This window comes from Rhineura floridana, chromosome 5 (assembly GCF_030035675.1).
Source record: "Rhineura floridana isolate rRhiFlo1 chromosome 5, rRhiFlo1.hap2, whole genome shotgun sequence".
In the NCBI taxonomy this organism is placed as follows: Eukaryota; Metazoa; Chordata; class Lepidosauria; order Squamata; family Rhineuridae; genus Rhineura; species Rhineura floridana.
Genome location: NC_084484.1, coordinates 138,879,354 through 138,902,310, shown reverse-complemented (window position 1 = coordinate 138,902,310; position 22,957 = coordinate 138,879,354). Strand labels below are relative to the sequence as shown.

Below are 22,957 nucleotides of genomic sequence, written 5' to 3'. Positions count from 1 at the left end.
CTTCAAATTCACCCCAAGAGAACAGAAGCAGCAGTACAGATAAGCTCCTAAATGGCAAATTATTGGTAGAGTATGAAGGCAGGAAAGAATAATTAAAAGGTGAGTGGTTATTCCCCTTGCACCATGTTACACAGCAATACATTTCAGAGCTAGATCCTAGGGTGTACCACCAGCTGCAGAAGAGTCATCCTTCCACTTATTGAGCCTCTGCTTCTCAAATGGATGGAATGGTGTTGGGAAGCTCAAACTTGCAAATAGCATGGAGGAATGTTAAGGCTGTGGGAACAGCATTGTACATGTGGAAATGCTGAATACTGATCACAATTAAAACATGGTATTGTGCAGGGAGGACAAACCACATTGGCTGGAGTAATAGTTCTGAATGTGCCTTCATTCTCCCTAAGGAACATGATTACTAGAACTGACAGTATAATTAAAAAGAAGGGAATAACTAGATGTGTTGGATTTGAGCCAGTTGTCTTTAGCACAGCCCTCACTGTCCTGGAGTCATCAGCTATATCTAATGCAAAATTGCATCATATAGTTGTGGTATCAATTACATTACATAAATATCAATAACTGAAAATACTAACCACCAAAGAGTCATATCAATTGTGTACATGAATTCACAGCAAAAGTATTTATCACCTATTGGCAGTCCTTTTTTTCTGATGGTACTCATTGGTGCAGAGTACCATTGTTGGGTTCAAATTTAAGCTCCCTCCCCTTTCAGAAAGGGCGAGCTAACGCACCCCTCAGCCCTGAATAGGAGAGTGAGCTTGACAATTCAATTTACCTGTCAGTGGTCCAGCCAGACATCAAACATAAAACAGACACACAAACTGCTTGATCAAGAAGGGATCCCTACACTGTGCAGACAGCAGTCTGACAGGGCAGAGAGCAGCATTTATTAATTGAAGCATCATTTATATAGGTTTCATAAGCAAAACAAAGTATAATATTATTAAAATCATAACAAAGGGAATACAGTATTACAGAGATAAGCAAGCGCATCTGTTCATCCTTGTTACATTTCATATAATTCTAAAAAGCAAGAGATTGATAAAGAATTCATACACTTGTCAATCTAAGAAAACTTATTTCAAGATAAGGACTAGGGAAGGCGAGAAAAGAGTTAGATTGACACTAGTAAAAGATAAACAATAGGGCTAGTATGCCTGTAAAAAGTTATCCATTCAGCAATATGACGTAGAGCTATGGATACAATTCTAGTAAGTATTTTGGGAACACGTCTTCCTTTGTGCTGAATTAGCTACAATGTGCAGGATGTGTATAGTGAAGCAAGACAGAGAGAAATAGCAACAACTTAGAGAGGATACACTTTATCTCTTTTCCCAAGATGTTACAGCCTTACAGGCGCCTCCGGGTGTTCTTCTCTCATGAGAGAAGAAACGAAAGTTAGAGTCTTATGTCCCCCCACCCTCTCTAAGTTACATGATACATTGCGGCACTAGCTCTGGCAATAATGTAGTATTTCTTGACAACTCTTGACAACTCTTGGGGCCTAGGAAATAAAATATTTCCTAACACCATTACCTCATTTTTTACTTGCCCATAGCAGCTATTATGTGCCAGCACCCACAAAACTTTTATCAAGATATAAGCACTGGCACTTTAAAAAAAAAAAAAGCAAAAACAAAACAACACAGCCTACTGGTATCTACTAAGTTATCTGTTGGATAACAAGCTTCTAAATAACATTCCAGGAAGTACTTATTACCCAGAAGTATTCATACTTCCCTTGATGGGAACAAAACAAAAATAGTTTTCAGTTCAGAAGTATTTCAATCAAGAAGAGGCTGTTCACAGATACAGCCAAGAAATAGTGAGGAGGGGGGGAATCCACCATAGCAATTCCAAAGAATTAAGAACTTGACTGGGTATAGTGGGTAAATGAGGTGGGATGTTTGAACTCAACCCTATCTTTAATTATACTATACAAAACCATTATGAAAAGTCTGTTAATGAGAAAGAAAGCAAGATACAAAGTAAATACACTAATTTAAACCTTTTTTAAAAAAAGCTCATACACTTAAACTTTTCACCAAATCAAGCCCTTGTTAGTTAAAAAAGAGAAGCTTTTAATGAAAGCTTGTTGCCTACAATAATCTCTCTGTGATGTATGTACAAAACTAGTATACAGTCACTCTTGTATTTCTTTTGGTGGAGATAGTAACTTCCTAGATTATTTGGTCCAGCTTCTCAAAGTTAGATATAGCATGAAAGCCAACAATAGGAGTAACTTCTAATATATGAGGTCAGAAATCCCTCATTTAGTATGTTCCTAGTAACACATTTTCTTCTAATTTTATTTTGGGTAAGAAAAATGAAATCTGCCATACATGCAAAATATCTAGATAACAAACTACTATTTTAACTTTTGCTTGTTGATTGACCAAATAGTTAATTTTCTTTATAAAAAAAACTGCTTGTGCAGAATCAGTAAGTTACCTATAAACCTGTCACATGCAACCCCACATTTATCTCCCCGCTAATATATTTTCAGCAGCAAAATTTGGTCCTCCAAAGCAGGGAAAACCAGGTACCAGTTCTTATTTAATTTTTAATTTATATACCAAAAAAAGAAGAGATAGAGAAAAAGATTCACAAGACAAGAAAATAATCCATTGAGAAGTAGCCAGGGTCCCATTTAATTAAATCCTTCCCGATTTTGCAAGTAAAGTAAACTGACTTTCATGATTGTTACAGCTCCTGGTCATCTTTCAATGATGTTCAGCTGCATTTGAAAATCCAATGACAAACAGACTTGCTTACATTTTCCCATTCATTTCAAGGACAAGGGAATCTATTCAAGAGCCATTAACATTCACTGAAAATACTATAAGAAACTGTGCAGCCACATCAGTGCTTCATTCCTATAGCAATACCATTCATCTTCATCTCTCGTGGGTTTTTTCTTCGATCCACTATTTAAAGCAACTTCCTGAAAGGAAAGGAAAAAGAAGACTGCTTGTCAAAGGTTGTGGTCAGATGGCAAAAACACCTGGGTTGTAAAGCTGTTTGGGACCTGCCATTTTTAATAACACTTCAGGAAGTATCCTGGAAGAGCTGGAACAAGCCTTTAGAAATAACAGCATAAATGTGTAAATGTTGGTGTATTTGGCATGAGTCCATATTGGATAGTGAACATCTCTGACAAGTTGCTAAATAAATTTTGGAAGTATTTTAAAACTAACAAAAAAGTATTGTGTTTTTAAAGTGCATTTTTCTGTAAGAGTGACATTGATTAAACCATCCCCATAATTTCCTCTGAACTGATGAAACTACAGGATGTAGCTACAATGAGAAACTAGGAAGACAAAGAGGCTTCATCACTTGTAGAGAGGCTTTTCCACTTTAGTTATCAAGTGGTGCTTACACAACTGTAGATGTGAATGGAATGTTCCAGAGAAATAATTGGATTTATACAATTTAAATTTCCTTTGGATTACTGTAATGCACTCTACGTGGGGCTGCCCTTGAAGACGGTTCGGAAGCTGCAGCTAGTGCAAAACGCAGCAGCCAGATTATTGACGAGGACCAATCGGTCCTCACATATTACACCTGTTCTGGCCCGTTTGCACTGGCTGCCGATTTGTTTCCGGGCCAGATTCAAGGTGCTGGTATTGACCTATAAAGCCTTACATGGTGTGGGCCCGCAATACCTGATGGAACGCCTCTCCCGCTATGAACCTACCCGTACACTTCGTTCGACATCTAAGGCCCTCCTCCGACTACCGAGTCATCGAGAAGCTCGGAGGGTAATGACAAGATCCAGGGCCTTTTCTGTGGTGGCCCCCGAATTGTGGAACAGTCTCCCCGAGGAGGTACGCCTGGCGCCTACGTTGTTATCCTTTCGGCGCCAGGCTAAAACCTTCCTATTCTCCCAGGCATTTTAATACATTTTAATATACTTTTATGTATTTTAATGTTCTAATGCTTTAGTTATTTTACTATTATTTAGTGTTATTATGCATTTGTACTTTATATCTAGTGATTTTTGCTGACTTATTGTATTATTGTATGTTGTACACCACCCAGGGAGCCATTGGCTATGGGCGGTTTATAAATGTAATTAAATAAATAAATAAATTCAGAGTGTACAGTAAGAAATGGGATGCGTCACACGAAAATGATGCAAAAATGCCGCAAAATGCCGCAAAAGCGGCAAAATCGGCTTTAAAATGGAAAACAAAAGCTGCTGCATTAGCGGAACGCTGGGAAGCAGAGCACCGGGAAGCGGGGCCCTACTGTACAGCTCTTGGTTCTGCTGCAACACACTGTTAAGTAAAGTTTGTTCTTTCTAACCAGTATTTGTAGTTCATTTCAAATCTTGTAAATATTACATGGTGTCAGAAGACTACCTAAAAACATAAGGCAGTGAAAAATGGACCAGCTGAAGCCTCCAGGAAAGTTGGTGTTTGAAGGAAATGCAGCAGAGAACTGGAGAAGATGAAAGCAAGGGTTTGAATTGTACTGCATTGCAAGTGGAGCAGATAAGAAAGATGAGAGACTCCAGTCAGCATTATTTCTGCATGTGGCAGGTGAAGAAGCAAGAGAGGTATTTAATACTTTCCAGTTTGATGATGATGCAGATAAATATAAAATTCAAGTTATGATGAATATTTGAAGCATATTGTGTGCCCAGAAGAAATGTTACTTATGAAAGGCACAGGTTCTTCACTAGAATACAGAGTGAAGGAGAAAGTATAGACCAACATGTGACTGATTTGAAGCTTTTGGCTCAGACCTGTGAATTTGGGGAGCTGTGTGATTCTCTTATTAAGGATCGCATAGTGTGTGGCATTCAGAAAGACAGATTGAGAGCCAAGTTACTGAGAGAGAGTGATTTAACCCTTGAGTGTGCAGTGAATATATGCAGGGCAGAAGAAGTGACTGAAAAACAGATGAAAGATTTTGGGGTAACAGAAAAACAAATGGATGCCTTACAGGGCAAACGTACCTTTGAAAAGCCAAAAGTAAGCCAGCCTCAAAGCAAATGGAGCCCTGGCACTACTACCAGCCCCCAAGAAAAGGAAATGCCACAGAGGCCTGTAGAAGCAGCAAAGGCCTGCTACAAGTGTGGTATCAGTCATCATGACATAAATGTTTGTCCTGCATATGGGAAGGAATGCAGAAGATGTGGCAACTTAATCATTTTGCTAAAATGTGTAAAACTAGAGATAGAAAACTTCAAGGCAGACAAATGTTCTCAGTAGCAGATACAACTAAAAGTGCTCATGATTTCTTCATTGGCACATTGAATTCTACAGCTCTGGAAGATGAATGGTGTGTGGATCTTCTCATAAATGATCACAAATATGCGACCTTTAAGACTGACACAGGAGCATAGGCTAATGCAATGTCTTTAAAAACATACAAAGCCTTGCAAGCTGAACCACTTCAACATTCAAATACCAGATTAATAACCTACTCTGGAGAAAGACTACATGTGTCTGGTAAATGTAACCTGGATTGCAAATATAAAGATCAAAGAGCTGAGTTGGAATTTCACATAGTAGACTTTGATGCACAAGCTGTACTCGGTCTCCGGGCTGTGACTAATTTATATTTGGTGCAAAGAGTTAATTTAATGAAAAGAGCTCCAGTAGATCAATGGGATGTTGCAGTTGAATACAAAGATGTATTTGAAGGTTTAGGTTGCTTACCAGAGAAATACACCATCAAAATCAACCCACAGGTTCCACCTGTAATTCATACACCTCGGAAGGTTCCAGTGGCACTAAGGGATAAAGTCCAAAAGGAACTGACTCTTATGGAGCAATTTAAAGTCATAGTTAAGGTAGAAGAACCTACAGAGTGGGTGAATTCAATTGTGGTTGTAGACAAGCCTGGCCGGGACCAGATAAGAATATGTTTAGATCCAAGAGATATGAACAGAGCAATTTTAAGAGAACATTTTCAATTGCCTACTGTAGAAGAAATTACCAGTAAGCTAGCAGAAGCAGAATTGTTTACTGTTCTTGATGCCAGTAGTGGATTCTGGCAAATTCAGCAAGATGACAACAGTTCCAGGCTATGTACATTTAATACACCTTTTAGCAGGTACCGATTTACAAGAATGCCATTTGGTATCTCTTCAGCTCCTGAGGTCTATCAGAGGATGATCCAACAGACATTTGAGGGTATTGATGGGGTCACATGCTACATAGATGATATCCTGGTGTGGGGGAAGACCAAACACGAACATAATGAGAGACTGAAGAGAGTTCTGGACAGGTGCCGAGAGAAGAATCTGAAACTGAACAAAGTGAAATGCAAATTTGCCATGACTGAAATAAAATATCTAGGACACATCTTAACCAAAGAAACCTGATTCATCTAAAATCTATTATCTTTTCGGCGCCAGGTAAAGACCTTCTTATGCTCCCAGGCATTTTAATCACTCTAATCTTTTTAGCTTTTTAATTTTGTATACTAAGTCTTTATCTTTTTATATTCTGTTTAACTGTATTTTGTTTTTTCTTTATGTCATATATGTTTTGTGATTTTATTATTACGATGTATGTATTTTATCCTATGCTGTTTACCGCCCTGAGAGCTACTTGCTATGGGCGGTATATAAATGCAACCAAATAAATAAATAAATAAATAAAATAGAGGCCATCACTGAAATGCCCAGCCCAAGTAACAAAGCTGATCTTCAAAGATTTCTAGGAATGGTGACTTACCTAGCAAAGTTTATCCCAAATTTGGCAACAGTAACAACGTCTTTAAGACAGCTGTTGGCCCAAGATGTTGAATTTTGCTGGATGTCAGTTCATGAAACAGCATTCACACAGTTGAAAGAACTATTAACAAAAGCTCCTGTTTTGAAATATTATAACGTGAAAGAACCTGTAACTCTGTCAGTGGACGCTAGTTCTACAGGCTTAGGTGCTGTACTGTTGCAAAGAGGTGCACCTGTTGCATATGCTTCTAAAGCAATGACTGCGACCCAACAAAACTATGCTCAAATAGAAAAGGAAATGTTGGCAATAGTGTTTGGATGCACAAGATTTCATCAATTTCTCTATGGCAAAAAAGTGACTGTGGAAACAGACCACAAACCATTGGAGGCCATTTTCAGAAAACCTTTGCATAACGTACCTCCAAGAATCCAAAGATGGCAGTTAACACTGCAGAAATATCAAATACAAGTGCACTATAGACCAGGCAAAGAATTAGTAATTGCTGATACCCTGTCCAGGGCATATCTTGAACAGAGTGAAGGAATAAGCTCTGAAGAAGCTGAGGTTGCTGTTAACCTCATGTTATCTTATTTACCAATCTCTGAATCAAAACTGAAAGAATTTCAGGTGGCTACTGAAAAGGATAGCATTTTGCAAATCCTGAAAAATGCCATTTTGCAGGGATGGCCAGATAGAAGAGTAGAAGTTCCAGGGTGTATACGTGTTTATTGGAATTACAGAGAGGAATTAAGTGTTCATGATGGACTCATTTTTAAAAGTGACAGAATTGTAGTACCACAAGATTTGAGGAAAGAGATATTGAATATTATACATGAGAGTCATCTGGGTGTTGAATAATGTAAAAAGCGGGCATGAGAAGCTGTATATTGGCCAGGTATGTGTGCCCAAACTGAAGAATTGGTACTGTCATGTACCACATGTCACACCTTCATAAATAAAAACCAAAAAGAACCAATGTTACCTCATGAAATTCCAAGAAGACCTTGGCAGAAGCTAGAAATTGACTTGTTTGAATTTCAAAGAAAGGACTATCTACTTTTGGTTGATTATTATTCAAAATATGTGGGAATATGTTTGCTTGAGGACACTACAAGTAGCATTATTTATTTAGTGCAAGATCACTTTGACATATAAATAACTGGAGAACAATAGAGTTCCATTTTAATAACTAGGAAAACAAATGCTGTTGACCTAATGCTAATAAATTAGCACTTTTGAACAGTTATACTTGCAATATGCTACAAAATCATGAAGGACTTGTATGTACTTCCTTGCACACTGCAATATGATAATTTGGCTGATCATTGGGGATAATTTAGCTGATCATCTACAGAAGTATTTAAGAAACATTTAACTCACATTTGATGCTGTCTTATAAATTCTGCAAACTGCCGATCTTTGGCATAAAGTTCTATAATCCTTATTCTATCTTGAATTTCCTAGTATATAAGAAAAATAAATACATTACACAATAATTCTAAATAAAACACAGTAGTTCAAAATAAAGGTGTTTTGTACTTAGTACAACACAGAACAGCATAATGTACAATAATTAGCTATGCTTTTACCAAATTAGTATTCTATATTTAGCACTGAAATTGCATACTGAAGTACTATTACCAAGTTGTTTTCCTAGGATAAAGTTAAAATCAAGATAAGTAAAGCTATCCACCTCCTTAGTTAGCTCACTGTGTTCATAAATGTGTCTGATCTCTTCACTGCTGTACTCAGTGGATGTTTCATTACTTGTTGAGCTGTAAGAAGTAAGCTGTGGATATCTCCGATAGTAGTGGCTATGTCCGGTAGCATCACTCTCATACATTGGATTGTATTTCACTGCATTTTCAACAGATGAAAGGCTGTCTCCTTGCCTGTAAAGAAAGTAAAAAGAACAAAAGTAAAGTACTGAATTCCTCTTTTTGCAAAATATTTCCCAAGGTTAAAGTGACAGTGTTGTCTGGGAGATAACCAATGTCCATGCTGCCAAGGTCTCCATTAGGATTCTATGCTGGTAATACAACCTATGTGATAAATCACAGTGTTGTGAAGTGGAGCAACACTTCAGAGAGGCAAGCAAAGGTGACTGTTTTCTAGTAGCTATGTTCAACTCTTATCAGGGATCCAAAAAGCTGCCCAACACACTTAGTCTCCACTGCTGAACCCTCTGAGGGGTTGGGTTGACTTTAGGTCTTTAAAAAATGCCAGCAGTTCTCAGCAGTCACAATCTATGTGCCAGTTCCTCTTCAGGCACTTATGTTTCTCTGCCACAGCTACTCTCGGCTCCCACTTATCTAGCTAAGGTTACCCAGGTGGGTTTTTTTAAGTTTAGTCCTAATTAGAAGCAAATTGAGGGTCAATTCAAAACAACAACTCTGACTCAGTGAGAAGCCTGTTCAGGTCAGTGGGCTTATGTAAAGTATTGTTATGCTTTACTCAGTGGCTGCTCCATAGTTCCTCCGTAGTTGTCTGCAGCTGTCTGTCATTTGACTCCCTTCAATGCTCATCAAGCACACAAGACTGAATGATACTTACCGTAAGGAGTCCTCCATTTTGCTCTTGGAGTACTGATCACGAAGAGTCCTGGCCAAGAAGAAAATGATAGCAGATGCTACAAGGAGGAAACCAGCTACTGAAGCAATAGCGATACCCACGACAAGTGGCTCTGAGACATACTCTTCACAGTGCTCTCCTCTGTACCACCAGTTATCACCTACACGACATCTGTGATCCACCCATGCCAACAGGGAAGCGATAGAGAAAATAGTTATTCTATTGTCAACATGAAATGAGTGAAGCTCATGGTGAATACTAGGCTTCACCAGTGTAAGATAGCAACTGATTGAAGTGCTAAAATGTTCTGCAATGGGTCAAAATTGAATTATGTGTGAAGAGTAGGGATGTTGGAGAATTCCTATGAAAATGGAAACTGGAGTGGAAATTGCTGATGTTCACTTATTTGTCCCATGTTCGAAACAGAAATCAATCCAGTGAATATGATCAGCATTCACTGTTGTTGTTGCTTTCAGTCCACAATGGATACATAATTGTTTCCCCCCACTTACTGTGCATTTCCTTTGCAATGAAATGAATGGGATGGAATAATGCAAGGACAAAGTAATTTCCATTATTAATTACATGAATTACTTAAGTTACTTAATTTTGCTGGGAGACAGCGAGATGAATAATGTAATTCTTTGTGGAAGCTGACCTGCAGTGGAACAGAAACAGTGCTACATGTGATGAACACAGGGCAGAACAGAGAACAATGTAGGTTTGCAAGACCTATCTTTTATTTGTACAGATGTGTTTTTAGGTCTTGTATTGGTTTGCTTGTTACAATTGGATATACTGTTTCATCATTTTAAGACACTTTGGGTCACTTTTGCAAGGAAAGCTACATCCTCCTCACATCCCTAGAAAAGAGGCATGGAAGGAGCTAGCAGAGAGGTTTAAGGCACAATGCTTGAGTGGCATTAGGAAGCTAGGGAGAAAATCTGTATAGTTGCAGTTCTTGTTGTTGTTGGGGGTCATACTTTAGGGAGCTTTTCTGGATTTGTTTTCTTTTGAAATCAGCTCAAATATTAAAATTGGATTATAGCACTGATAGGCCAATGTCTATCATTTTCTGCATTTGAAATATCAGACAAATGTTCACTTACCTACATATTGCTCCTTGCCCTGGGATTATGTCACATTTGCCATTATTTTGACAAAAGTCAGGCTGCAGATCACAAATGCTGTTACAAGGCAATCCTTCAATGCTTAGATAGCCAGGATAACAGACACACTCCGCCTCTCCACTCCATTGGTTCACAAGGCATTCTGAGAACTCATTGCATGCCTGGAACTTGCAAGGATCAGCTTGATCTCCTGGGAACACCAGCAAAAAGCAAACTTTTACTACAGTGGCACCAGTATTTTTGAATACTGTTCCTATTGAAATCAGGCAGGCACCTACAATTTTGATATTTTGTCATATGTTGAAAACAAGACAAGCACCTACAGTTTTGATATTTTGCTAAGCAATTTTAAAGAAATAATTTGATTCAGTGTTGGTCATTTGTTTTGTATTTAGATTTTTATTATTTATTTTAATAATTTATATACCTCCTAATACTGTGATTTCTAAGTGGTGTATAATGGGAGACAGCATATATAATCAAATGTGTTAAATTTAACCATAAGATCAGAAAAAGTAACTTAAAATGCCTGCTGGGGAAAAAAAAGTCTTCTCCAAGCATCAGAAGTTCAATAGGGAGGGAGCCTGTCTAATCTCAGCTGAGAGGGAGTTCTAAAGAAATTGGGCCTACAATACTGAACACTTAGCTCCTGGTGGATACGAGCCAAGGGAGACCATTAATACTGACTTCCCTAAAGACCTCAGTAATTGGGCAGGACTAAGGTATCAGACACCCTAGACCCAAGTTGTAAATTAATACAAGAACCTTGAACATGGCTTGATATCATATGGGCAGCCAGTTCAAGCTTTTAAGCACTGGCATTATGTAGGGGAGGTAGTGTGTCCCCACCATCAGTCTAGCTGCAGCATTTTGCACCAGCTGGAGTTTCTGGACTGGGCCCAAGGGAGCCCCATATAGAGTACATTGCAGTAATCAAGTCTTGAATTTACCAATGCATGAATCTCTGTGGCCAGACTACTCCTATCCAGGAACGGTTGTAGCTGGTGAACCAGCCATAGCTGGGAAAAGGCACTCCTAGCTTCTGAGGCAACATGGGCCTTCAACAACAAAGGTAGATCTAAGAGCATCCACAAAGTACAAACCTGTTCTTTCAGTGGGAGTGCAGCCCCATATAGAACAGACAATTGGCCAAACATCTGGACATGGGAATCACTTACCCACAGTGCCAGGGTTCAAACACAGGTTGTTTGGCATCATCCAGTCAACCACCGTGCCCAGACAATGGTCCAGATCTTGCACAGCCTATCCTGACTCAAATGTTATGGTGAAATAGAGTTGGATGAGGCCAGAGACCCTCTAGTCCAGCATACTGTTCTCACAATGGCCAACCAGAGGCCTGTGGGAATCCCACAAGCGGTACCTGAGTACAATGTCACTCTCCCCACTTGTGATTCCTAGCAATAGGTACTGAGGCATATTGCCTCTAGCAATGGAGGCAGAGCATAGCTGTCATGGCTAGAGCCATTGATAGCCTTTTATGTTCAGGCAGAACTTGCATCTTGTCATTCATTAAGTGATGCAATTGGCTCCCTTGTCAAGCACAGTGCACATCTTGGTTGATATTCTTTGAGGCTTCTAAATATTGATACCAAGTACAAGGTAGGGTCAAGAGCATCCATTGTGGTGGGGCAGGACCGTGGAGCAGCCTTCTCAGCAGTGGCATCACCTATAGCTATAGCCATTGATACTTATCTTCCATGAATTGTCTGATTCTTTTTAAAGACCATCCTAGTTCATGGTCATCACTACATCTTGTGGAAGGAAATTCCATAGTTTAACTATGTGCTGTGTGAAGAAGTACTTTCTTTTGTCTGTCCGGAATCTTCCAACATTCAGTTTCATTAGCCCCAAGCAGAAGCAACAGTGCAAACACCCTGGTGGAGCCAGTCCAGTGCTCCTGCTGGTGCATTTGCACCACACTGACCTAGTAGAAAGAGTAAAGCTTCTCCCTATCAAGTTTCTCCACACCATGCGTAATTGTATATACCTTTCTTTTTTATCATAGCCTTTGATGTGATTCTAGGTGTTTGGCTTAAGAAATTAACTGATTTGTCACCTCAGTGAGAAAAAGGCCTTTGTCTCTTGACTCACTGACGAAGCCACAAATGCTCCTTCCTTATAGTACCTGATTCCACATCAAGGGAGTACTTGTCAATAGCCAGGTTCATGGTCTGGTAGGCAGTGTTGCAAAAGTCCTCCAGAATCATGTACACAGCATTGGTTACATTGCGAGGCACGGGTCTTGCAATCTTCATTCGGCTGTTCACTACAATGCTACCATTTCTGAAGTTCAGAATTTCCAGATTCTTTAAGCCCGTTAGATAGGACTGTAGATAAGGAACCAGCTGTAATACAGGAGAAATAATATAACAAGATTATTCTTTTTTTCCACTCATTTCCTTCTTCAGTTTGTTTTAAACTGCTTTTAATATAGTATTTTGTATTATATTAGAGTGGCCTGCCCTGGGACCTTCTGGTGAAGGGCAGATTAATAATAATAATGATAATGATAATAATAATAATAATAATATAAAGCTGTAACCCTGTGCCCATATACCTAGAAGCAAACCCCATTTAATGTAGTGGGACTTAATTCTAAGTTAATATGCATAGGATCTGGACTGCTCATTTTATTGGGCTTATTTAGTTTGAATTTTGATGCTGAATTTTCCCATGTATGCCTTAATATTTACCGTTCCCTTTCATTTCATTTAATAGTTTGTTTTGCTGCACAAGTGCAGTGGAAAAGAGGAATTAATTTAATTCCATGAATAAATTCCATTATTGCCTGAAATGCTTCCTTTTCCTTATTAAATCTGAATCAAAGTATTTAAATGTGAACAACCACAGCCGATCCAGATGCAATTTAGTCACCTCAGTATACAAAGATCTAATGAGACTGACTTGTAATCATTCCTGCAAAAGGTGGATCCTAATGTTTGGAACCACACCATACCTCTGTGTTGCTTGCTCATGCACTAAACATAGTCTGAATAGGGGGAAAAAATCAATGATAGACTATTTCTTACCAGTTCTAAGAACCTCTGTTCCAGGGCTTTATATTCAGGAGAATTTTTATTAACCAGGTCTTCTGAAAACATCATATTGGTCGCTCGAAGGCTAAAGAATACCACTAAAGTGCGTGCAGGGACAGTAACATTGCTGAGATTTTCATGAGTTGCCCTTGCCACACTGGCCGTCTCTGTAGAATGGGCACTTGTAGACAGCTCCACATGACTTTCAGTCATGCTTCTTTCTTCCTGGTTCATTTCAGAAGGATAAAACATTGTGCCTACATGGTCCTGTTCCATAACTTCCAGATTTTTTGTGATCATGTCTTGCTCCAATTCAGCTTGGATAACTGTAGATTGAAATATAGCGGGCTCTGTGGTAGGAATATCAGAGAGGGCATGGGCAGAATACTCTGTTATAGTCAGAGTTGCAGAAGAGCTTACTTCACTGTCAAAGCTACTAGGAGGAGTATTAGTGATGTGGGTTGTACTGACCTCTCCAATGAAGTTGTTGGAGCCAGTTGTCATGTCTATTAGATAAGGAACCATGGTAGAAACATCAAAGCCTGTTGATACTACTGAACTTGCAACTTCATCTGTAGGTTGATGGGTGGAACTTTCAGCAGAAAGAGTAACAATAGGTTTCAGAGCAATTGATCCAGAAGCCCCTTGGACTATTGTATCTGGGATCTGCTGTTCCACCATAAAATTATCAGTCACTAGACTTTCCACAGAAGGATTTGCTGTTAAAATTATTTCTGCTTTCTCTAGTGCACTCCGTGAAGAGCTACTAACAGGAGGTCTTATTGAAGTACCTATATTTGAATAGTCTGTTGGTGACTGCTCTGTTATGATTTGGTCTTGAATTCCAGATATTTCAGAAATGATTTGATTATGTTCACTGGGATCTTCCAGTTGTATTATGCTGTAGATTTCAGTTGATGTTGCAAGAACACTTTCTTTTGAGGGGGCTTCTATTTCAAGAGATGACAGGGAGATGGCATCATCTAGTAGATCCTGAGATGTATAGTCCTCCTTTGAGGAAGGCAATATAAAATTTGTTTCCTTGTAGTCATACATACTTGATCCCTCTGTCTCCAATGCAGGTCTATACCAAGACCATGTGTTTGTTTGCTGCTCTTGTCCTGAACCAGAACCATAGTAATCTATATTGTCTTCTGTATATACATTTGGTTGCAGAGTTTCCTCTTCTACATTACTCATAGTTAATGGTTCTTCAGTGCTAGGCTCTATGGCTGATACAGAGGCCACTGGTGATGTAGGAGTGGGAGGAGTCACAATATCACTTGTGGGTAGGATTTCACTTGATACAATGTGAGGAGTAAGACTTGAAGGCAAAAGCAACTCTTCAGCATCCCCAAGCCCTAAAAATAAACAAATGCAAAATTAAACAGTTCTTATGAGCTTAGCTTACTGGATTTTATTTACATTCCCCACTCACCTACCCACCCATCCCAGATTATTATTATGTGTTTTCTCCAGTAAATGCCATAATCTCTTCAGGGCACATCCAGTCTTGCATACAGCTAGAAGCACAGGTAGGGAGTCGGTAGAAAGGAAGTAACTCTCCCCCTCAATGCACTAGTGCCAAAAATAGGAACTCAGCGGCTCAGTCAGTACAAGAGCATCCTGAGAGAAAAGATATCTGCCATATATACAAAAGCTATAGCACTATTTAGAAATCCCTGTAAACCCCTGATTTTATACACCATTTACTTCTGTATGCTGCTCTTTATACAGCAGCTCAAGGCAGCAATACATTTTAAAATAAAATAAAAATAAAATTGCAATACAGTAAAAAGCAATCTAATTGAATAACATTTCCATTGTAAAATACCTGCAATATCATGATCGAGGAGACTGCTAGGAAACATAAAAACCACCTTTTAAATATAATCTTATTGCTGGGTTTCCTAAATTTCAATTATCTTGAGCATAGTCAGGTACTTCTCAGTAGGGGATTCATCTGTACTGAAGGCATTAAAGAGACCTTACTTACTACAAGCTTTTGTTTTTTTTTTGAAGCAGGAGCTCTCAAGCAGTGAAACATTTTGTTGTTGTTGTTCAATTCACGTGTGCCTAGAAAAGTCTTGCTAAGATACATAACTTTTCTGCTAACGGGCAGGACAAAATAACTTACCATCTTCTAATGAAGACAAATTAGAAATGCTTTCTAATTCCTCAGGGGAGTCTGGTGTGACAGGATACGAGTCCTGTTTTTCATCCACAAAAAGCAGATCTGGGGGAATGGTGATATCAGATTTTGAATGGAAAGTAGCTTTTGGTGTTGAACTGAAGTTGCTTTCAGGGTTCAGATATCCATCTGGTCTTAACCAGATTTCATTGGCATTGTACTGCTCAATATCAAATATGAAACCTGGCCTGGTGAAATCAAGTGGAGAGATGTTGCTTATAGTTGACTCATCTGCAGAGGGCCATTCGGATGCAACAACACGATCCTAAAATACAGATCCATAATGGTTACAAGCCATGATGATGATATTGCTATTTTACCTTACAAATCACAGTGTATAAAGCCCAAGGCTCACCCCCACATTTACCACAAGGATAAGGTACACACCAAAGCCATGCTTACATGACCTATGAAGTGTACCATAGGCTAATTTCTAAACTGTTGACCAAGGGTTGTATGCAATGTCAGGAAAACTCAAAGTAGACTCATTTAAATTAATGGACACATCTAACTTGTTATGCCACCCTAGGCTCCTTCTGGAAGGAAGGGTGGGATATATATATATAAATAAATAAGTAAATAAATAAATAAATAATTTCAGTTGGCCTACTTTGAGTATGACTAATGTTAGATGCATACAACCCTTAGTCCTGGACTGAGGCTGAAAACCTAGTGAGGAGAGGGAGTTCTTTTGGGGAAGTGGGTTGAAGGATGTGAGTTGGGGAAAGGGGTTGCTTCCTCTCTATCCATTTCCCCACTGGCCATATTTCCAGCTTCACCTCGCCTCTTCTGCTTTTCTTCACCATTCCCGTTTGCACACTCTTTAGTGTGCATCATAGTGTCTAACACAGTCCTTAGACAATTTTTAACTGAAAATATTTTACTGAGTAATTTTTGGCATTTTTTGTCAAAAAGTTTCCATATGCCTATATAAGCTATCTATATGTGCATTTTAGCTTGATCCTAATTAAAAGGATCTTATCACCACACGAGAGCAAAGTGCTTACCCACTGATGTGCCCAACCAAAATATATACTGGGTGAACATAAACATAGATTAATCAAATGATAAATTTCCTGAAGCATGCATGTAGCCACTCACTAGTAATTTGTACTGTCCTGTCTGGAAAACTGGGCAGGATGGGGTGGGTGAGGTGGTTAGAGAAAATTCTCTGTACCACTTGGCAGACAACCAGGCTGTAAAAAGATTAGATGCACACCATGGTAATTACCACTTGGTAAATGTTTAGATTCATCCATCTCCACATAGTCATCAGTTGAACACACTACTGACGATTATGGATGCAGCACTAGAAAAAGGAAGAGCTGGATTGTGCAGCCACCAAGCCAAGAGATGGGAGCAGGAGATACTTCATTTCTGCATGTAATTAACGCCTTACTACATTCCACTTTCAGCAACCTGTGCTATCTTAGAGGCAAACTACATATTACATACAAATCAGACAAAGCCCCAAGAGTTACTTTTGATAAAGAAAAGGGGTGTCAGGAAGGACCATTATGAATAGAGAGCAGCATGGAGTTGCTTAACCTTTCCCCTGCCCACTGCTATTCCAGCCCCAATCATGCCCCAGACAGCTCTTCTGCCCCAGGAACTGGAAATCTGTGGGGTAAAAGGAGATGGTGGGAAATTTAAGACAGGAAAATGGCCAGGGGGGAAAAACTGTACTTAGGACTTCCTCCTCACATTGCTGCTCTTCATTTAAAAAGCTGTCAATTCTACCCTGTAGCAGACAGGTGAAGATCTGCCATAATGTTTTACTACCTTTCTTCCATCTTCATTGGCTGTCATATGTGTAACAAACATTAAAAGAAATTTCAAAAATGCAAGCAAAACTCTGAAAAGATTATACTGTGTAAGAGAAATGAACACAAGTAAGTACCAAAATAATTACAAAGACTGGGAGCATTTACTTTTCAAGAGAAATATTTGGAACATTCGTATATGGCTGCCAAGAATTACAGCTCATCATTTAGTTGATGCAGAGAGATGTTCCTATGACATCTATTATTATTCAACAATTCTCAAAATGGTATACTACATTAAGAAATGTAATGCTATGTTGGCAAGCTTTGATTTTACGCACAAATCATTTGGAAAAAAATCCTTACAAATAAGATAGAAAGAGCACTCTGCAAAAATAAAATATTTTTCACAAGTTTCTGCCAGTGAGACAGCATATTCAGTCTAATATTATACCAGATTTATCCAAAACAATTTAAATGGATTAAAAAATGACTAAAACCTACATGAAGGATTTGAGAACATTTTTATTTTTTCAAAGAGCATTTGAAAGACAGTTGAGTTTTATCTTACACTTGAATTATTTAATTAACTTCATAAGTGGCTGAAAGGTAAAGAGCTGCCAGAACAAGAAGAGAATGGGCCTAGTTCACATGTCATACTAAGCCAAGCCAAGCCATAGGTGAGCTTGAATGCAAGAGCATGTGGGTTTTCGTAGGGGAGATTGTGATGGCTTTAGTTCTCCCGGGTCAATTTGCTGCTGCACTGCACTGAGCTTAGCCATAGTTTGGCTTACTATGTCATCAGAGCCCCTGCTCATGGTTTAGCTGTTTCCAGATTAACCAAGAGCTGTAACCAACTTTGTCCTATGGTTTACACCTTGTGGTCTGTACAAGAGTGTTAAACCATGGTTCTGGGTTCTGATTACACACTAAACCAAATCACGGATTAGCTCAGCATGGGAAGCAGCAAAACCACCAGGGAAGAGGAAAGTGGCCACAGTCTCCTCTCCTGGAGCCCACATGATTGTGCATTTGCACTAAGCCACTTAGTGTGATGTGCGAACCAGGCCAATGCAAGAAAATGAACTTACATCATCAATTGGCCTAGCAGTAATTCGAGGCAAGTCCTCTGTCACAGAAGAGAACACTTCCTTGACTGTGAAGACAAATAATTAAGACAGTCATGAATCTTACGTTGAATTTTAAATTGCTTGTGATCTCAAGTGCATTGATTTCATTTCCCAACTCAAAGAAACAAACGTTTTTAAATAATAATACTGCCAGTAAGAGTTCGGAGAGTGACAAATGTAAAGCAAGAGTGAACAACTCAACTTGCTCTACAAGGACTACTTGAAGCGTGTACTGTGTACATTTTGTACTTCCTAAATTCATGATCACACCAAGTAGTCACAGATTTTGGTTGCCTGATTTGGCTTTTTTAAAGATATAGAATGTAGCCTCTTCTGGCACAAAATTAGGTTATTTTCAAAACAAAGATTCTGAATATTCCCTAGGATTTCTGTGTAGTATCTTCTCAATGTGGTGTATTAAATTATCTTACACGCACACACACCCTGCTGAGCCCTAAGCGTGCCTGGAACTCTGGAGTAGCACCAGAATTGCATCTGGAATCTCCTGTCATAGTTGTGGCTGTCAGCAAACAGAATAGGTATATCCATCAGTATGAAGAGACTGAGGGAAGCCACAGCAGCATGCCAGCTAGCTTGTTTTCCAGGATCCACTATGATGTTTCAAATGATATTGGAACGCACCTTTGGTTCATTCACAGCTTTTACTAGCATGAGGTGTCTGAGGGCCAAAATAGAAATGTTATGTTAAACGAGTATTTGCATTTAGTTTTTTTTTAAGTGTAAAACAAAGAATCTTATGGTGCCTTAAAACTAATACATTTAAAACTAACACATAAGCTTTTGTGCACTATAGCCCACTTCATCAGTTATTTTATTATTCTAGTCCCCAAAAGCTTATGTTATAATAATTTTTTTTTTTTTTTTTTTAAACTTATATACCGCCCGACTAGCAATAGCTCTCTGGGCGGTGAACATAGATACAATAAAATACAATATAATACAAAAACATCAGTCTAAAATCAAATTTCACAATCTAAAAACAGCAAAGGCTAAAATCAAATTACAAACATTACAATCATTAACAAAAAATTAAAATTAATCCATTAAAGATGCCACAAGACATTTGTTGCAATGGACTAACATGGCTACCACTCTGGACATTATTAAATACAAATAGTATTAGCTGGGAGGTCTGATTAATTATCGGGGTATTTGCATTTTTAAAAACCTGGAAATGGAAAGACACATTTAATGTCATATGTAGGTTGGCCCAAAGTGCAGTGGCTACTGAGCAAAAGCTGAGCAGTGCTCCCTAGGTGCCTCTGCAATGCTGCCAAAGTTTCTCGGATGAACCTCTTGGCTTGCATCCTGAATCCATTTCCCTTGCTTAGTTTTGTACTCAGTGCTCAGGAGCTCATTTCTCACCCCCCTCATAATCCAGAGAATGCATATAATGGGGACAAGGGCAAAGACTACTTGGCTGTAAATTCAAACACTTGAAATTTTTAGAGATTTGATCTAGAGAGACAAAAGGTGGCTTTGGATTTAGGGCTTGATGAGGAAACCTGTAATAGGTCGCAACCTATTAAATTCCTGGGGGCAGATCCTGGTGTCATTTTAGAGTGAACAGTAGTTAAATGAACAGAAATTAAATTTCTTATTTAATACACACCATTAATGAGCTGGAGAGAGTCAGGATCCAAGTTCAATGAGGCATTCTCAAGTAAAGTGTTCTTATGAAGGATTTCAGCAATGTAATGTGTGAAGTCACTGAATGTGTAAACAACAGTTGGATTATCTTCAATCTCTAGAAAGGAGTTGTCTTCCACTTTGTTAGACTGAAGGTTCATCAGATCCCAGGTGGCATTGCTGATGGCTTCCCCATCAAAAACCACTGAGTACAAAACCTCCACACCACTAAATGTTTAAGAAAGGAGCTATTAGAGAGAAGCATGTATGATACAACTATTTTTCAAAAATTCTAGTCCCAAGTCACATATTATATTTCTTTTTGATCCTTCTCTCCACTCTTCATAACGGCTAAATTCTTGGGAACTGGACTTTACATTCTAAGTGGATTCATTCACATGAATAATGCACACACAGCATTAGATTATTCAGTCAGGGGGCATTTTCACAGGGGACCTCTTCACCGGTGTGTTATGTGGAAGTGTTATTATAGCAATTTATAATATCATTTAAATGTGCATGGTTGGTGGGAATATTATGCACAAAGGAATTATATTAGCTATGACATTATAATCACATGTAGTGTGTGTGTGTATGTGTGTGTGTGTGTGTGTGTGAGTGACTGAGTGACTGAGTGACTGAGTGAGAGAGAGGCTCATTTTCCTATCTTTATTATAATTTCTATTTAGGTTATATTTTCCTTGACTACTTCAGGCCAAATCATATGTGAAGGCCCATGATATATCAACCTTCTTGAAGGTGATCAGGTCTTGGTCTGGTTAATACTTGGATGGAAGACTGTCTGGGAAGCTTACTTCTATTGCAAAATAGAGATAATGTATTATATAAATAATACATATATTATTCTATGCATTTATGCTATGAGAACATTCAAACCACATTCAAATATAAGATACACTGAATTACGTTGATGGGGGGGTCATTTAGCAAACAAAATCATTGTAGCATTATTAAACATAATGTTATGTTCCCATGAGCAATTCTGTTTTTGAAAGGGGACAAATCCTATACAATTAACTTTAGGAAAAGTACTACATTATGCAAAAACACCTCCCAAGTTCCATGGGTAACTTTTGACTGAACAACCCTGCAATGTACTTATGTCAATAGCTTTCAAGTAACATCTGGCTGCTACAGGTTGGGTCCATGTTTTAACTGGAAAAGGACACTACTGCTTATAAGACAGTAAATTAATTAGCTATGACACAAATAAGTATTTGAAAGTTTCATTTACCTGTCATCCTGAGAAGATCTAAATGTTGAGGGGAGAGGGAGAAGTTAAAATGGAATGAGAAAATATGTAAGCATGACAATTCACTGCACCCCCTCTGAAGCAAAAGAAGACAAATTAAATATTTGAAAATATTTGTTCATAGAAAAACCTAGCATGGATTCCATTGCCCTACCCCCAGCTTCCACTGAATGCAATTATTTATCAATTTCTGTGAAGCCACAATTATGGCCTTGCTCACAGTGTGTTCCAGTGTACAAATCATTGCGAATTTAGTCTGGGTATGGCAGATCAGCTTCAAATCACAGTTCAACCATGAAGATCATTGTGTGATCTCCCAGACTAACAAAATAGTGTGGGGACAGCACAGGATCATACAGCATCAATAATTGGTAGTGAGAATGATTAATCCTGCTGTAGACAGAATTATGTTGCCCACTAATTTTATTGCAATTTTTTAAGAGAGGGGGGGAAATAAAGCAATGGGATCATATTTTTTTAATTAAAGCATTAATTTGAAGCACAGGTTTAACTTATCTTTGTTTTCTAATATGAAGTCCAAAGGGCTTAGGTCCATTTAAATGGAAAACGAAATTTTTTCCATTTAATTGGACCTAAGCCCTTTGGACTTCATATTAGAAAACAAAGATAAGTTAAACCTGTGCTTCAAATTAATGCTTAATTAAAAAAAAACACTTAACTCTGTGCTTTACCATGGCCTGTGAAAGTCTGTGCTAGGAACAAGTATTACTGTTCTGAATACTGTCTGAAGACAGGCAACATGTCCCTCCTTTAAAAATTATGTGTTTTGAAATGCCACGAATGGAGCATCACTTTTGTACATGTTCAAAAATGTAGCATGTGAAGTGGGCCAAAGCGAACAAAGAAAACTAAACTATGTCCATATGCCCGAAGGACAGCTTCTTCAGTTCATTTTCCCCTTAATTATTAAACATCTGAATGTTTAATATTAATATCAATAACACCGACATGGTCAAAAACTGGAAGGCACTTTCCATGACAAAGGACAAAGAAAGACACAGAAATTACTACTTCCTTTCATGGAATAATTACATCTATATAACTTTTACAACAAGGGTGGTGTAAATGTGAAGTTTTTTACTGGCAACTTTTGACTACATTAATAGAAGAAATTTATTTTCATATTCTTACATAATGTCGTACCTGAATTCAGCTACATGGATATTTTTGTATCCAGGCAGATCTTCATATGCATTTTGAATCTATTTGAAAAATCAAATAAAAAGATGATAGATCCTTCCTATCGTCAGATACTTTCTTTGTTCCATCTAAATATTCCATTTTGGATACTCTGTTCATAGGGTTTTCATGGTAAGAGGTATTCAGAGGTGGTTTACCATTGCCTTCCTCTGAGTTTGGATGCATCTTAGTCTGGTGTCTCAGCTTTGACCATTCTGCCATGGGTGCTCCTGCTGAGTCTAGCCTCTTGGTCTGTGTAGATCATGAAAAACTATGGAAT

The 22,957-nt window shown here is 38.4% G+C and overlaps 1 protein-coding gene across 1 annotated transcript in view; it reads right to left on the bottom strand.

Moving 5' to 3' along the window:
• Positions 1-8,089: 8,089 nt before the first annotated feature.
• IMPG2 (interphotoreceptor matrix proteoglycan 2) overlaps positions 8,090-22,957 on the bottom strand; it is a 53,448-nt gene continuing 38,580 nt past the window's right edge. The window contains exons 9-19 of the mRNA XM_061628167.1: positions 22,642-22,700; positions 21,460-21,477; positions 20,188-20,432; positions 18,516-18,580; positions 15,608-15,926; positions 13,465-14,831; positions 12,561-12,780; positions 10,394-10,604; positions 9,267-9,455; positions 8,407-8,605; positions 8,090-8,173 (exon numbers count right to left, since the gene is read on the bottom strand). Coding sequence (XP_061484151.1) covers positions 8,090-8,173; positions 8,407-8,605; positions 9,267-9,455; positions 10,394-10,604; positions 12,561-12,780; positions 13,465-14,831; positions 15,608-15,926; positions 18,516-18,580; positions 20,188-20,432; positions 21,460-21,477; positions 22,642-22,700 — 2,976 coding nt within the window. The remainder of the gene's footprint in view (positions 8,174-8,406; positions 8,606-9,266; positions 9,456-10,393; positions 10,605-12,560; positions 12,781-13,464; positions 14,832-15,607; positions 15,927-18,515; positions 18,581-20,187; positions 20,433-21,459; positions 21,478-22,641; positions 22,701-22,957) is intronic.